General features: G+C 45.6%; 2 protein-coding genes across 10 annotated transcripts in view; one reads left to right on the top strand and one right to left on the bottom strand.

Annotated features, from left to right (window-relative positions):
* The window catches only part of CNGA4 (cyclic nucleotide gated channel subunit alpha 4), a 5,713-nt gene extending 1,946 nt beyond the window's left edge, over positions 1-3,767 (bottom strand). Inside the window, 6 exon segments of the mRNA XM_006161977.1 lie at positions 1,115-1,464; positions 2,227-2,719; positions 2,722-2,868; positions 3,123-3,229; positions 3,447-3,548; positions 3,706-3,767. Of these exon segments, the coding sequence (XP_006162039.1) occupies positions 1,115-1,464; positions 2,227-2,719; positions 2,722-2,868; positions 3,123-3,229; positions 3,447-3,548; positions 3,706-3,767 (1,261 nt within the window).
* Positions 3,768-8,602: 4,835 nt separating this feature from the next.
* The window catches only part of FHIP1B (FHF complex subunit HOOK interacting protein 1B), a 24,467-nt gene continuing 19,523 nt past the window's right edge, over positions 8,603-13,546 (top strand). For 8 of the 9 annotated variants that reach the window (XM_014593038.1, XM_006161975.2, XM_006161976.2 and 5 more), the window contains exon 1: positions 8,603-8,714. The gene's annotated coding sequence lies outside the window, so the exon portion shown is untranslated. Of the gene's footprint in view, positions 8,715-9,348; positions 9,369-13,546 lie in introns of those variants that run through there. The other variant, XM_014593037.1, reaches the window with a different exon arrangement.

Below are 13,546 nucleotides of genomic sequence, written 5' to 3'. Positions count from 1 at the left end.
ATACTGGCTGGGTCTCTTAGAGTTTTCATACTATCCTCAATGGATAGGTAAGGAAATTGAGAAAAGAAGCAACTTGTCTAAGGCAACCCAACATACACAGGCTATGTGGCTTGAAGGGTTGGTGGAGGACAGCTGCAAGGCCTTCAGTGGGACTCTCAGGCTGAGAGCCCATCCAGCACATCTAGCCTTGGTGACAGTGCGCTCACTCCCTTCCTGGGCTTCTCCCTCTTCCACGGCCTCAGTTTCTTTGCCTGTGATCCGGCATAACAACTCCTACTGTGCAGGCCTATGAGAGGACAGAGTGAGCTGGCGAATAACACCAGGCTTGGCCTGGAGTTGGTGGTTAGAAATGAGGAATTTCTTTTCTTCTATTTTTCTTTCTACTGGGCTCTAAGAAAGTTGCTCCTTGTGCTTTTCCCAAGTGCATGTGCTTACTATCTGTGCAACCTTGAGCAAGTTACCAAACATCTCTGAACTTGACTTCCTTATCTTTTAAGTGGGAATAAATGAGCTGGCCCTGTGACCTTGTGGTCGATAGAGCTGTATCCCACGTGCCTGACTGCACTTTGAGTCCTGGCCCCCATAGTTGGAAAAACACAGGTGTGCCCCAAATTTCAGTAGGATGGAGAAATGGAGGGGAAAAGATTGCAGTATGACCATTCCCTATGTGGGGTAGGGGGTGTCTTCTTTCTCTTGCTCTCTCTGTCTCTCTGGCAAGTACATGTGTACTCTGTCAAAATAAATAAATTAATAAGGTGGGAATAAAAATAATACCTACCTTATAGAGCTGCTATGAGAATTTAATGAAGCACTTCAAACAGGACAGGAGTAAACAGGCAGTAAATATTAACTACTATTATTATCTCTGCCACTTTCCAGTGACTTGTCAACAGCCCCAGAGCATGTCACCCTCTCTACCTACTCACCTTGACTCAGTTTCTTCTCAGGGAAAAGCTTCTCTATGTCCTGTTCATTTCCTGAGCCTTCTAGTAAGATAAGGGCTAGGTTTCCTTAATCTGTAGGCCCTGATATACCATCTGGTTCTAATACTGGTTCTGCTGTCACCGTCCTCCTCCCCACCATTTATCCCCAGAATAAATGGTGGGGTGCTCACCTTTAATGTTGATGATGCTGATCTCCCCAAAGTAGAGCCCTGCACCCAGCACAGCATACTGTGTGACACCATCATCGGCCACCACAGCCAGCTGACCCTCACGGATGATGTACATCTCTCGGCCAATGTCCCCCTTGCGGCACACATATTCTCCTGGTGAGTAGGTTTGGGGCTGCAGCTTTAGCACCAGTTCCTCCAGCAAGCTGGCCTCACAGTTCTGGAAGATCTGCACCCGGCTCAGAGTAGACAGGTGCACGGACACAGCCACTTCCGCTCGCAGTCGCTCAGGCAAGTGCTGCAAGATGGCTACCTCGTTGGTCATCTTCTTGTTGATCTGCAGGTGTTGGTACCTGGGGGTAAGGACAATGCCATTTTCTCACCAGCTCCCTGCATGCCTGCCACTCCCTTCCATCAGGCCTGTCAGGTCAGCTTTAGCCAAGAGTTCAACCAGATAGAGCTCTTATGGGGGTCCTGAGAGTACTTGACAGTTGGCTAGCCTTCTTTCCTGGTCACAGGCATGTTTTGATCTCTGCTCCCTCACCCAGGGCACAGAAGCCTGTCCCACTTGACCATAAGTAAGATGCACTTGACCTCCTGTCAGGCTTTACCCCACTCAGCAATCAGTGATGTCTTGTATCATCCCCACTGAGAGCTGCTTCAGTCTCCAAGTCCTCATCCTCCCTAGAGACTCTTTGTTTTAGCTCCCCAACCTTTCTGACACTTCATTTGTTCAGTCTGCAGCATGGATTACCATGACATAGTCGGCATCTTGTAAGTGGCCATCCCCTGAGGGATATTGCCCTTCTCCACTCACTCCTTCCAGAGCTTTCTGGGCCCCACCAGGAGTAGCAGTTCTCATTTCCTGGTTTCTCAGTTATCTTTCCTGATGCATGAGATCCAGCCTCTCTCCCCCATAAGTCTCTTACCCACCCCTTCCACCAAGTCCAGATTCCCCCAGTGGAGAACCATCCCTTTCTAAGCCCCACCCAGCAGACCCACCCACGAATGCATTACGATGACTGTGTGTGGCACACCTGGGAATAAGAGCCACGTCACCTGGTTATATCGGGCACCCCTCTCCTGGCCCTGGCCTGGATCCTTGGCATCCTCACCAGTCAATCACTCGCCGCTCCAGCCTGCGGTTCACATGCTGCTGCTTCATGTACTTCTTCACGAGCGCGTGGTCTGGGTAGAAAGCCGCATCTGCAGTGTTCATGTTGTAGATGACAGAGCTCATGCTACCCATGATGGTGGCGAAACCCATGACGGCCAGCAGGAAGTCACCCACCATAAAGAGGTACTCCTCCTCCCGCGCTGGCAGTGGTGTGTCCCCCACCGTAGTCAGGATCAGCGTAGAGAAGTAAAAGCTGTAGAGATACTGGCGCCGCAGGCGCTCAAAGCCAGGCAGTGTGGGGTCCGGGTACACCCATGCATCGCGCCCGAAGCCCAGGTACCGGGACAGGGCGAAGTAAAGGCAGCTGTTCCAATGGATGACGACAAAAATGTAAAGCATTAGCTTGGCGATGCGAAAGGCGTTTGGGTACGCTGTGCGAGTCTCTGTGCGGTCGAAGGCCTCAAAGAGACGGGGCACACGGAGAAAGCGTTTCTCAGTGTGGGGGTGTGTGGGCCCACCTTCAAGTAAACCAAGTCAGTGGGCATCAGAGAAGCCAGGTCCAACAAGAAGCTCCAGGTGCGAACATAGCGACTGCAGATCCTACCCTTGTCCACCACCAGGATGCCCTGTTCTAAGAATCCTGGGGGTGGAGGGGAAGGGGATGTTCTGGGGTCAGCAATTGGTGAGGGTGGGCAGGGTGGGGTGGGGAGGTTGGTGTCAGGATAGAGGGTGGGGAGGTTGGTGTCAGGGGAGAGGCAGGCATAAACCTGCTCCAAGGCTTCTGGGGTGAGCATGGGGATGTTGGCAAGCGTAGAGGCACATGAAAGTGCTCCCATGAAGGGGTGCCTTTAGAACGGAACATGAAACAAAGGGTCAGACTAGGGGCCCACTGACCTGTGTGGAAGCGCACCACAATGTCCAGTAAGTATAGCAGGTCACTCATGTAGTCGAGCACCAACCAGACCACCAGGTAACTGTGCTGCAAATCGGGAAAGCAGGCTCTGCCGGGCAGGACAGAAGGGATGAGCTTAAGGAAACCACTGTGTGTGTAAGGCGGCTCCTAGACCCCTCAGCACATGGCCTTGGACCTTTCCATGGATGCCACCCCTTCTTTGGGCCCAGCCCAAGGGCCTGCCCCTCTACTCAGCCTACTATTTCCCCCCTCTCCCCTGCCTCCTTATCTTCCCTTACGACCCTTCTTGTAGCCCCCCTTCAAACCTGCACACGATGATGATGAGGTTATACATTACTGGGAAGACCATTGTGTTCAGCCACCAGTAGTAGTGATCTCCAGATGGATCCAGGACTGGCAGCGACTTCCTGTGGGCAAGAAGTGAGGTCTTGCTTCATTTATTCACCAGATATTCAATGCTGGGGGTTATTCAGATATTTTTGACTGGAGGCACTAAACAGAGTGAGGCTCCCTAGAGTAAGATGGACAGAGACAGATTCCACCCTGGCAACCAGGACTTCTCACCTGGGCTTGGACGGGGCAGGGGGACTGGACTCTGTTGTCTTCACTTTGCTGTCCTGGCTCATCTTTCTGTGTCCTGGTGCTGGGGTGTGAGAGATCCAGGGCCTCTCTGTTTTCGGGCAGCTTTAGGAGGTGGAGGGTAGTCTGTGTCTGTGTGGAAGAGGTTGCCCTTGCACTGCAGCTGTGACTCCTCTGTCTTCAACGCTCTTAGCAACACAACCAGAGCTGGTGCTACCGAAACGGGTGGAGGCTGTGCAGCCCCAGCCCTGCCCTGTCTCCCGGGGACTGGGTTTACACCTGCGCAGCTAAACACCTCTAATGAGGCCCCTGGAGAAGGTGGGGGTTATATGCCTGTGAGAGAAGCTCAGGCCTTGATTCTCAGTTAAGAGGGGCCCTGTAGGTCAGGAGACCTGGGTTTAGTCACTGTTTTACCTTGTGCAAGTACTCCACTTGGGCTGGTCTCATTATTTATTTAACAAATATTTACTAAATTATCTATCTGTGTCAGGTGCTGAACTAGTCCCCGGGGGACAAAGAAATGCCTCTCACATCAGACATGAGCTCTCTCTGTTTTCATTATCTTCATCCTTATCTACAACCATATCTCTTTTTAAAAATTTTATTTTTTGCATTTAATCATTGTATATCTTTATAGCATACAAAGCGAATTTTTCAGCATGAATACACTGTATGTTAAACCAGTCGCAGATATTACCATACACATTACCACCAACCATATTTTATCTCTTTCCTGCTAGATGGTATAATGGGACTATCCTATGGTGCTTTTGACCTGATTCCCTTCCTGTTACCTCTAGTGCCAGCTTCTTCTAGTAGGTTGTTGTCCGATGATCCAGTACAAAACTCTTTCAACTTTTCCCTCTCTATAAATAGGCCTACCTCTCTCCCATGCCCAGACAAACAAAAACCCTATGATTCTCCCTGAGCCTGATGTTCTTTTTTTGACAGTTATCTTTCTCAGTCAACAAGTCATTATCAAAACACTTGCTACGTTCCAGGCCAATATTGTGCTAAAATACTAGGGATCAAAGATGAACAAGGCACACTCCCTGCCCTCCTGAAGTTCACAGTTTGGTAAGGGAAATAGTCAGGTAGACAGGTAATCTACACAGGTAAATTCATGTAGACCAAGTCTGTGGGCAATCAGGGTACTGATGAGTACTCTATTAGGTGGACATGCAGAGGGCTATTACGGTACACAGGAAGAGTCGCAACTGAGCCTGTGTTCTGTAGGGTAAGAGTTATAGAGATGAGATAGTAAAGAGCATTGGAGTCAGAGTGCCCAGAGTGTGCAAAGGCATAGAGACATCAAAAAGCATGGGTGTCTAGGGGAGCATTGTTTTTTAGACGACCTGGAGGAGTAGGAGTAAAAGATGAGGCTGAATGATGGACAGATGCCAGGTTGGGAAAGTTTTGTCAACCATGCTATAAATCTTGGCCTTTACCCAAAGGCCATAGAGAACCTATGAAGTGTTTTGCACAGTCAAATGATAGAGTCAAACTTTATTTTGGAGAGTTTCTTTAAAGAAACATCTATAGCCCCCACTTCATTTATTTAAAACTCTCTTTTCCCATGGCTTCTGTGATGCCTTCATTTTTTGGTTTTCTGTTTATTTCTTCTTAGTCTCTTTCATAAGGTTTTCTGCCCATCTCTTCTATGTTGGTGTTTTTTAGTTCTTTGTTCTAGGCCTTTCTCTCTCTCCATCCTCCTGGCTCTTTCTGGTTGATGCCAGTCACCCATAGGATTTTCCTCCTCATTTAATGGCTCCCAAGAATTCTCCCTGAGCTGCAGTTATCTATCATACATGACTATCTGCTCACTACATGTCTCCATTTGGATACCCCACGGTTATGTTCAACCCATTGAATCTGTGATTGAATTTATTATCTTCTTCACCTGCTTTTTCTCCTATTAGTCCTGTCTCTGTTCTTTCAGCTGAAATTTGGGACCAATTTATTATTGTTGTACAGCATTATGGCAGTTTAAAAAAATGGCTACAATTTTCTTTTTATGATTCTGCTTTCTTGTGACTATTTTAACAGATATAATACAGTGGAGATGATTCTGTGACTTCTGAGGATAGATCACCAGAGGCTGTGTAGCTTCCTTCTGGTTCTCCTGGAATGCCTCTTGTCCAGCAACTCGCTCTCAGGATGTTCCCTCTCGGATTCTAGCCACCACATTGGGAGAATCTCTGTTTGACAGCCCCAGCTGAATTAGTGTTGTGTTGTCCTAGTCCAGACAATAGACATGTAACTGAAGATGCCTCCAGATGATTCCAGCCAACAGGCTCAAGTCACCTTAAGGCATTCAAGCTCCCTAGATGAGGCCCTGGACACCATGGGGTGGAGACAAGCCATTCCTTCTGTGTCTCGCTCAATTCCCAGAAACTGTGAACATAGTAAAATGCCTATCGTTCTGTTATGGTAAGTTTGGGGTGGTTTATTATACAGGATAGTAACCAGAACAAATGTACATATAGAAAGGTGCACATGTTTTAAGTAAATAGCTTGGCAAACTTTCACAAAGTGAACACACCCATGTAGTTATCACCCATATAGTTAGGTCAAGAAACAGATTTAGGCCCCAGGAGCCCTGCTCTGCCTCTTTCCGTCAATGCTTTTCCAAAGGTAAGGTTTAAGTCCATTCTCTGATGTGTAATTACTGAAGACTTGAGTCTGGTTGATTTATAAGGATAGAGATTTATTTAGCTCATGGTTTTGGCAGTCCAAAGTCAAGGGGCAACATCTGGTGAAAGTCAAGGGACACTATCTTCTTGGTGGTGGGGTCTCTTTGAAGAGTACTGAGATGGCTCAGAGCATCATATGCTGAGGAGCACTTGAGTGAGTGTGTGTCTACATCTTTGTGTCTCTTTTTATAAACCTATTAAGATTCAGTCCCTGATGGCCTTAATCACAATCAGCTCCCAAGAACTCATCTCCTTTTTCAAAAGATTGTAAGTGAGAGGCAACACCTCTCAGTAGGGTCTTAACACTGTGATCCACCTCCTGCTTCAGACAACCCTCGATTATGGGCAAGCTTATGCTTAGCATACTCAGGGAATTCTTCCAACTTGAGCTTGGAAATTTCGCTTGTGAGTCAGCCTCACAGAGTGTAGCATTTTACTGCTGAGCCACTGTCCAGCCCAACTTCTTAATCCTGTAGTCAGATTAAGTTTTCACCCTCTTAATCCTGTCACAACCAAATTTTATCACATGAAATTTTGGAGGATACATCTAAACCATAGTGGATAATCACTGTCCTGACTTTAAATATAGGTTAGTTTTATTTGTTCTTGAATTTATATAAATGAAGCATCCAAATTTAGCCTTCTTATTTTCCTTTCATATTCACGCAGTCATCAAGCCCTAGTGATTTGGCTCCTAATGTCTATCCGTCCACTTTTCTGTATTCTTACTACCCTCATTGGGCTTTACCAGCTCTTGTATTGTGCAAAACCCTCCTCATTACTGATCTGATCACATATAAAATTCTTTACTCTCTACTGTTTTAAGGATAAAATCTAAACCCCTTAACATGGTTTATAAGACTAGCGCCTGACAACTATCTGAAACTTGAGCTTTTCATCTTGCAGTGTTCCCTCTCCATGCTCCTTAGGCTCCAGATACACTGTACTAATTGCACTCCTCCTCAGAGCATCCCTCCATGTGGTCCATTTTTCCTTATCTTGGTATATGCTGACTCTTCAGGCTGAAATTTCCATTTCTTTCAAAATACTTTTTCTTTTGAACTAATTTTAGGCTTACAGGAAAGTTGCAGTTAAAATACAGAAAGTTCTCGCAAGCTCTATGCATGTTTTCTCTCATGGTATCATCTTATATAACCATAGCTCAATGATCAAAACCAGGTAATTAACATTGGTAATATTTTAAATTACAGAAACTTCATTTCTGCATCTCAGTTTATCTTACTCTTGCTGGTTTCTCAAGACTAGGCATAGAAACAATCATTTCCTCCTAGAAGTCTTCCTTAAGTTCCTCACTCTTCCTAGCCCTCACCCTCTTTACACACAAATCGTGCTAAGTGCTGCTCCTAGAGAGTCCCCCTACTATAACACTTATTACTCTACGTAGCAATTGTGTGTCTGGTTAAAGGACTGAGGTCCTGGAGTTCAGAGACCGGTTTTAATTGATTCTGAATCTGAACCGACATATAGGTAGTTATTTTGTGTTTAACTAGGACAGTGCCCAGGGGATCATGGGGCACCACAACACACAGGTGTCACGCGAGCCAACGAAGAATGTCATCGCTGGGGTCCTAAAGTAGAAGCCAAACCTAGACGGTTAGAGGCCATGCCTCTCCAGGGCTCGGTTCCTCTGCAGAACCCAGCCCACCTACGGAGCCTCCCTCGGATCCAAGCTCTGGTAATAACCACGCCCCTACCACGCCCACTCATCCACCCTAAGCACCGCCCAGTTCTAGCGTCTCCGCCCCTTTCGCGCTAATCGGTCGTCCAGCCCAGTCTCTCCCCTAAAACCCGCCCTTCGGAGCGTCTCCAGCCTCTCAAAATCTTGTAGGTGCTTAGGTCCCGCCTCCTGCCCTCTGGTTCGACCTTTCCTCCTCAGGCTCCGCCCCCACCCCGCAGGTCTCCACCTCCCTAGAGGTCTTCCCCTATGACACGCCGCAGTCCTTCTGAGGGGCGGGGCTTACACTCCAAAGGGGCGGAACCTGGGGAAGAGGCGGACCTTCTTCCTCGGAATGCTTTCGGCGACCCCGCCCCTGCTTCAGTAGTTGCCAGGAAACCAGCTTCGACGCTCCGGCTGTGGCCGGGCTCAGCCAATGAACTGGCACGCCATGGCCTAATCTTGCGTCGCTGGGCGGTTACGTGTGGTGCGCGGGGGCGCGGGCTGCGTGTGGCGCGGGGCGGGGCGCGGTTGGTGAGCAGGAGCAGCGATGGCGGCGGCCTGAACTCACCTAGCACCGACGCTACGACCGGGCCTGGACAGGGGCGGCGTTCTGTTAGTGAACGGTACGCGTAGACCAGAAGGCTCGAGGAGGCGCGTGGGGGAGTGAGGACAGGGGAATGACGGCAGCGCGTTTGGTGACTGCAGGTTGTGAGGGGCAGGGTGAGAGGGGCTGGCAGGTGGTGACGGGCGGGGGTTAGTGCCCGAGGTGGTAGGGCAGGGTGAGCGCCTTGGAGTAAGTGGAGAAGTGAAGGACTGGTTCTGTGAGGGGCTGAGTTGAAGGGACTTGTGAACACGGTTTATCGAGGGGTTGGGGTTACTGAGGGCAGGGCTGTGGGGCAGCCCTGGGACCAAGAGTGAGGGGTAAGGCCTGTGCTTGGAGGGGGAGTAAAGGGCAAAGGTGGGAGCATGCGGTGTATTGGTGAGGGAGTGGAAGGCAGAGCATGAGAGGAGGGAATGAAGGTGTGAGACCTGAATCAGGTTGAGAGATTGGTTCTGAGGCCTTCTTGGACATACTGTCCTGCCCAGTGAGAGCTGTAGTTTTAGACTAAGTAGGACATCTTGGGTGGAAGTGGTGTGCACTTGGCTCCTCTGCTCCAGTGAACTCACGGGCAGTAGTAATTATGATCATGAAAATAATTTTTGAGGCTCAGTCTTCAGTAGAGTCATCACCGGAACTCCCATCTTCCAAGTTCTTCCTTTGGATAGCAGACTTGAAGGTGGGCACTGTCTTGAAGGGTTTTCTGACTATGATTTTGTGTTTATTTTTTATCTCCTAAGCAGCTTTACTCCACTGTTGCTCCTTACCTGTGCGGAACTGTGGGACTTTGATAATTGTCATTTACAACATATTGGACTGACCACTTAAAGTTGCTAATTATGCTTTCATGGAGGTCTCCTGTCTTGTCATATACAATGTAGTCAAGGTCCCTAACAGCCCTGCTTTCTGTTTTTGTAGTTATATTTTTAAAAGAACTGTTTTACTGAGGCAAATTTATGTTTACTGCTCATATTTAAATTCAGACATGATGAGTTCTGTTATCTGGACACATATGTGAAATCATCATCACTCTTAAGACATTTCTACCACCCTCTCGAAAGTTTTCTCCTCTCCCTTTGTATTTCATCTCTTCCTCTACACCCTGTAATTGGGAACTATTTATTCCATATCTGTATGTGCCACTTTATTATAGGTCCTCTTCTTCCTACCAACCACAGGCACATGAAAATTTTGAAAATCCTGGAAAGTTGGATTGGCAGTCAGTGATATTGACTACTTTCACACTGTTGAGTTTTCCTCTTTACTAACAATCTGCCATGGAGCTGAGCCATTTGACTCAACCTCAGGAAGAGAGACCTTTTCTATTCAGACATGCCCTGAGAATTAGGGGAAGCCTTAGTCCCCATTTTGTTCCAGAGTCTTAGCCTCAGTGTCAGCTATTCTATCTTACAGTATATTAATATTTTTATTGGTTCCCTCTTGAGGCCAAATAAATCTTCGTACTGGTGGAAACCTTGGCACCTTGCCCAGAGGGAAACCTATAGGGCCTACATGTATATAATAACAGGGTTTAGAAGGGACTAAGGGCCCAGTTTATGATAAAACTTTCATCTATTCAAGCAATAAAGACAGCATAATGAGTTTTTCATAAGGAGAAAGCCATTCTGAGATCATTATTATTAACTCTTTTGATGTTAAGTACTTTTTTTACTGATAAATTAATGGCAACATTAGATGGTGGGTTTTTAGAAAATGGTCTTATTTGTCAAAATAAAAAGTGAGAACCCTATTTAATTAAAAAAAAAAAAAACCCTATTTCTATTGGCTCATGAAATCCAGAAATTTAGAGTGATGTTGAGGTGGCTGTTGATCTAGAGTGAGGAAGCTTGCATTTGTATACTAATTCTGTATAACTTCTGACATCTGAACAGCATTCATACTTTATGTAACCACTTCAAATTTTACTGACTTTACATAGTTTCCTTATAAAGTACACAATGGCAGGAATTCTTATTTTATAGATGAGGAATCAGATTCAGAAGCCAGAGGTCATATAGGGATAAAATGTAAAGTTGGACCCCAAATTTGGTTTCCCCAGAGTGACTTGGGGAAAAAAGATAAGAGCAAAAGTGATGTAGGACAAAAGGCATATATATATATATAGGAAGGGTTGAAGTGACATGGAGGACCTGATACTGACAGAATGCCTTTTTTATAATTTGTAATTGTTCTATTTCCAAAAGTTATTAAAGGGACTTTGAGGGTGACATGGGGATGAGGATTTAATACGCAATGGCATAGGAATGGGTATATGTTCAGTATAATACCTGGATCCCATTATGATAATGATAAGGTAGGTCAAGTCAGATATCAGAGAGTTCTTAGGCACAGTCAAAATTTTTGGTTATGCTGGAGAAAGTACTGGATTTGGTAAGCTTATTGTTTGCTATACTGAACTCTGTTGAAATAATGCACTAAGTATAATGGATTTTGACTTACGGCATATAGCTGAGTGGTAGGTATGAGAGGATGAAATAAAGATGAGGACAATGATGGTGATGTGGAGATGGAAATGTGTAGGGTGCTGCTTATGTTACTGTTTTTTCCATGTCTGTTATGTGCCAGGCATTCTAAGAGCTGGGAGAGGAAATTTATTCATTCACTCATATCTTCATTCATTCAGCAAATACTTCTTGAGCATATAGTCTGCCTTCATTATGCTCACATTTTTGGGCAAACAAGATATATAAGACATGGTTGTCTGAGGAATCAAGGAATTCTCAGTCTGGCTGGGAGAGAAAGACATATGAAAAGGTAATTTCAGTTTAGAGAGAGAAGGTGAAATATAAAAATAAATTACAGTAAGGCGATTACTTTCCTGTATCTAGTCTGAGTCAGTCCCTATGTTCCAAGTGTATATATCCAATGACTTATATATCCCTAAAGGTACCTCAAAGTTAACATTCAAAACAGAACTTGTCTTTGCCCTGAGAGCCTTCTGATATAGCTATATGCCCTGCCTCAATACAGGCAAGGCCTTAGTGTCATCTTTCATTCTTTCTGCTTTTTCACCACCTGCATTCAGTCACTAAAACCTTAATAGATTTCCCTCTCTGTTATCTGTCTTCTCTTTACTTCATTGCCACAGTCTTCACTATTAAAAGTGTAGCTTAACTTTTTCTCATCTCTCACCTGATTTTTGAAAACAGTCTCCTACTTTAAAACTTGCTCTTTTCTAGTTCATCCCTGGAGTGATCTTTCTAAAAATATACATCTGATCGTAGAATTCCGCTGCTTAACAAAGCTTTTGGCTCCTTGTTTCCTGTAGGACAACATCCAAATTCTTTAATGTGGCATCATTTGGCCTCAGCTCATCTCTCTAGCCTCATCTCCTGCCACTCCCTCCTACTCTGTGTTCTAGCTTGAATAATTTGTTCACAGTTCCCTAACAAACATGTTACTTTTTTGAGCCTTGAAATCTTTGCAGTAGCTGCTTCCTCTCATAGGAATGCTTTATCTCTCTCTGCCCAGTGAATTTACCTTATCCCTTGGGATCTAGTTCAGTTTCACCTCGTTTTTGAGATCTTTGTCACCCTCACATAACAGGAATAGAGATAACCGTGTGTGACATGAGAATTCACTGTTGTAAAGGGGAGTCACTGTGTGATAGAGGCTCACTTTGTGAATAATAAGACTGCTGGAGTCATGTGAGGTGATCCCTCCCACATGGTACTTGGGGGGAGGAGAGAGAGTGAGTTGGGATCATGCCCTAATATTTAATTTTTGAGCTGAGCTCTAGATCGGTAGGCTCTTATTAGGTAATTGTTTTCTTTCTTTTTCTTTTTTTCTTTTGTATTCCTATACTCTTTCTACATTTAGTATTTAGGTTAACAGCCCATTCATGTCTCTTATATAGGTAATCAATCTTCTTGCTGGGAAGAGCCATTGTAGGGAGAGAGAAACCTCAGGACTTCATTAACCTGTTCTTGGAAGGTCATTTTGGTCTGTCCCTATCTGATGTAGGTGTTGCAGGTGTATCCCTGCCCCCAGCTCCCTCCTCTTTGCCTCTTCCAGGGCAAAGGTTCCTAAGTGAGACTGAGTGACTTCCTCATCTGTGCCTGCTGTTCTGAGGTTGGTTGATACCATTGCTGTGTGTCCCTGTAAGGCTATATTTTGGGCCCTAATGTGAGTACTTGACCTTGGCCATTTGTGGGCCTGAGAGATCAGCTTCTTCCCCTTTTTACCTGAGACTGAACCTGAAGGTAAATCTGGGTAGAGGGGAAGGTCTACCCATTTTTTTTTTTTTTTTTTTTAAATTTTCTTATGGGAGTAAAGGGCACTGTTGGAGGGTGGTGATTTCACCTTCTTCTTTATCTTGTTTTGAACCTTACAGGGAGTCTAATTAGGTGACAGAAACACCAAGCTATGGCTTTCTTTTATGTTTTCTTTTCTTTTTTTTTTTGTAGTAGGTGAACAGAGCTCAGTTAAGTGTTGGCTTTTGGATTCTGAGCCCCCCACTACAGTATGGCTCTTCTCATTGAGGTCGTTGAAATGAATTGGGGATAGGGGATGGTGTTGAGGAAAGGTTCTAGAGGCCAGTCTTCCTCTGGTGTATAAGCTGTGACCTTTGTTGGCAAAGCAGTGGAACAGTAGTGGTCAAACCTCAGGTATATTGCCCAGTACTAGAAGTTTGTTAATCTTTGGTATTAAATTTGAAAAGCCGGAGGCAGTTTAGTTTTGGAAGATGTTAAGACCTTACTTTACTGAGACTAGATATTTGACCCTTCTTCAGGTCACTGAGGTATGTCAGTGAGGTGGTAAGGATGGATGAATCAGCAGGTTAGATCTCTCTTCTCAGAGATGTGGGTATCTTCGTAAAACAGGGTTGAGAGAGGG

This window comes from Tupaia chinensis, unplaced genomic scaffold, assembly GCF_000334495.1.
Source record: "Tupaia chinensis unplaced genomic scaffold, TupChi_1.0 Scaffold139491_1, whole genome shotgun sequence".
Lineage (NCBI taxonomy): Eukaryota > Metazoa > Chordata > Mammalia > Scandentia > Tupaiidae > Tupaia > Tupaia belangeri.
Note: the sequence above shows the minus strand (reverse complement) of the source record. Positions and strands in the feature narration are given on the sequence as shown.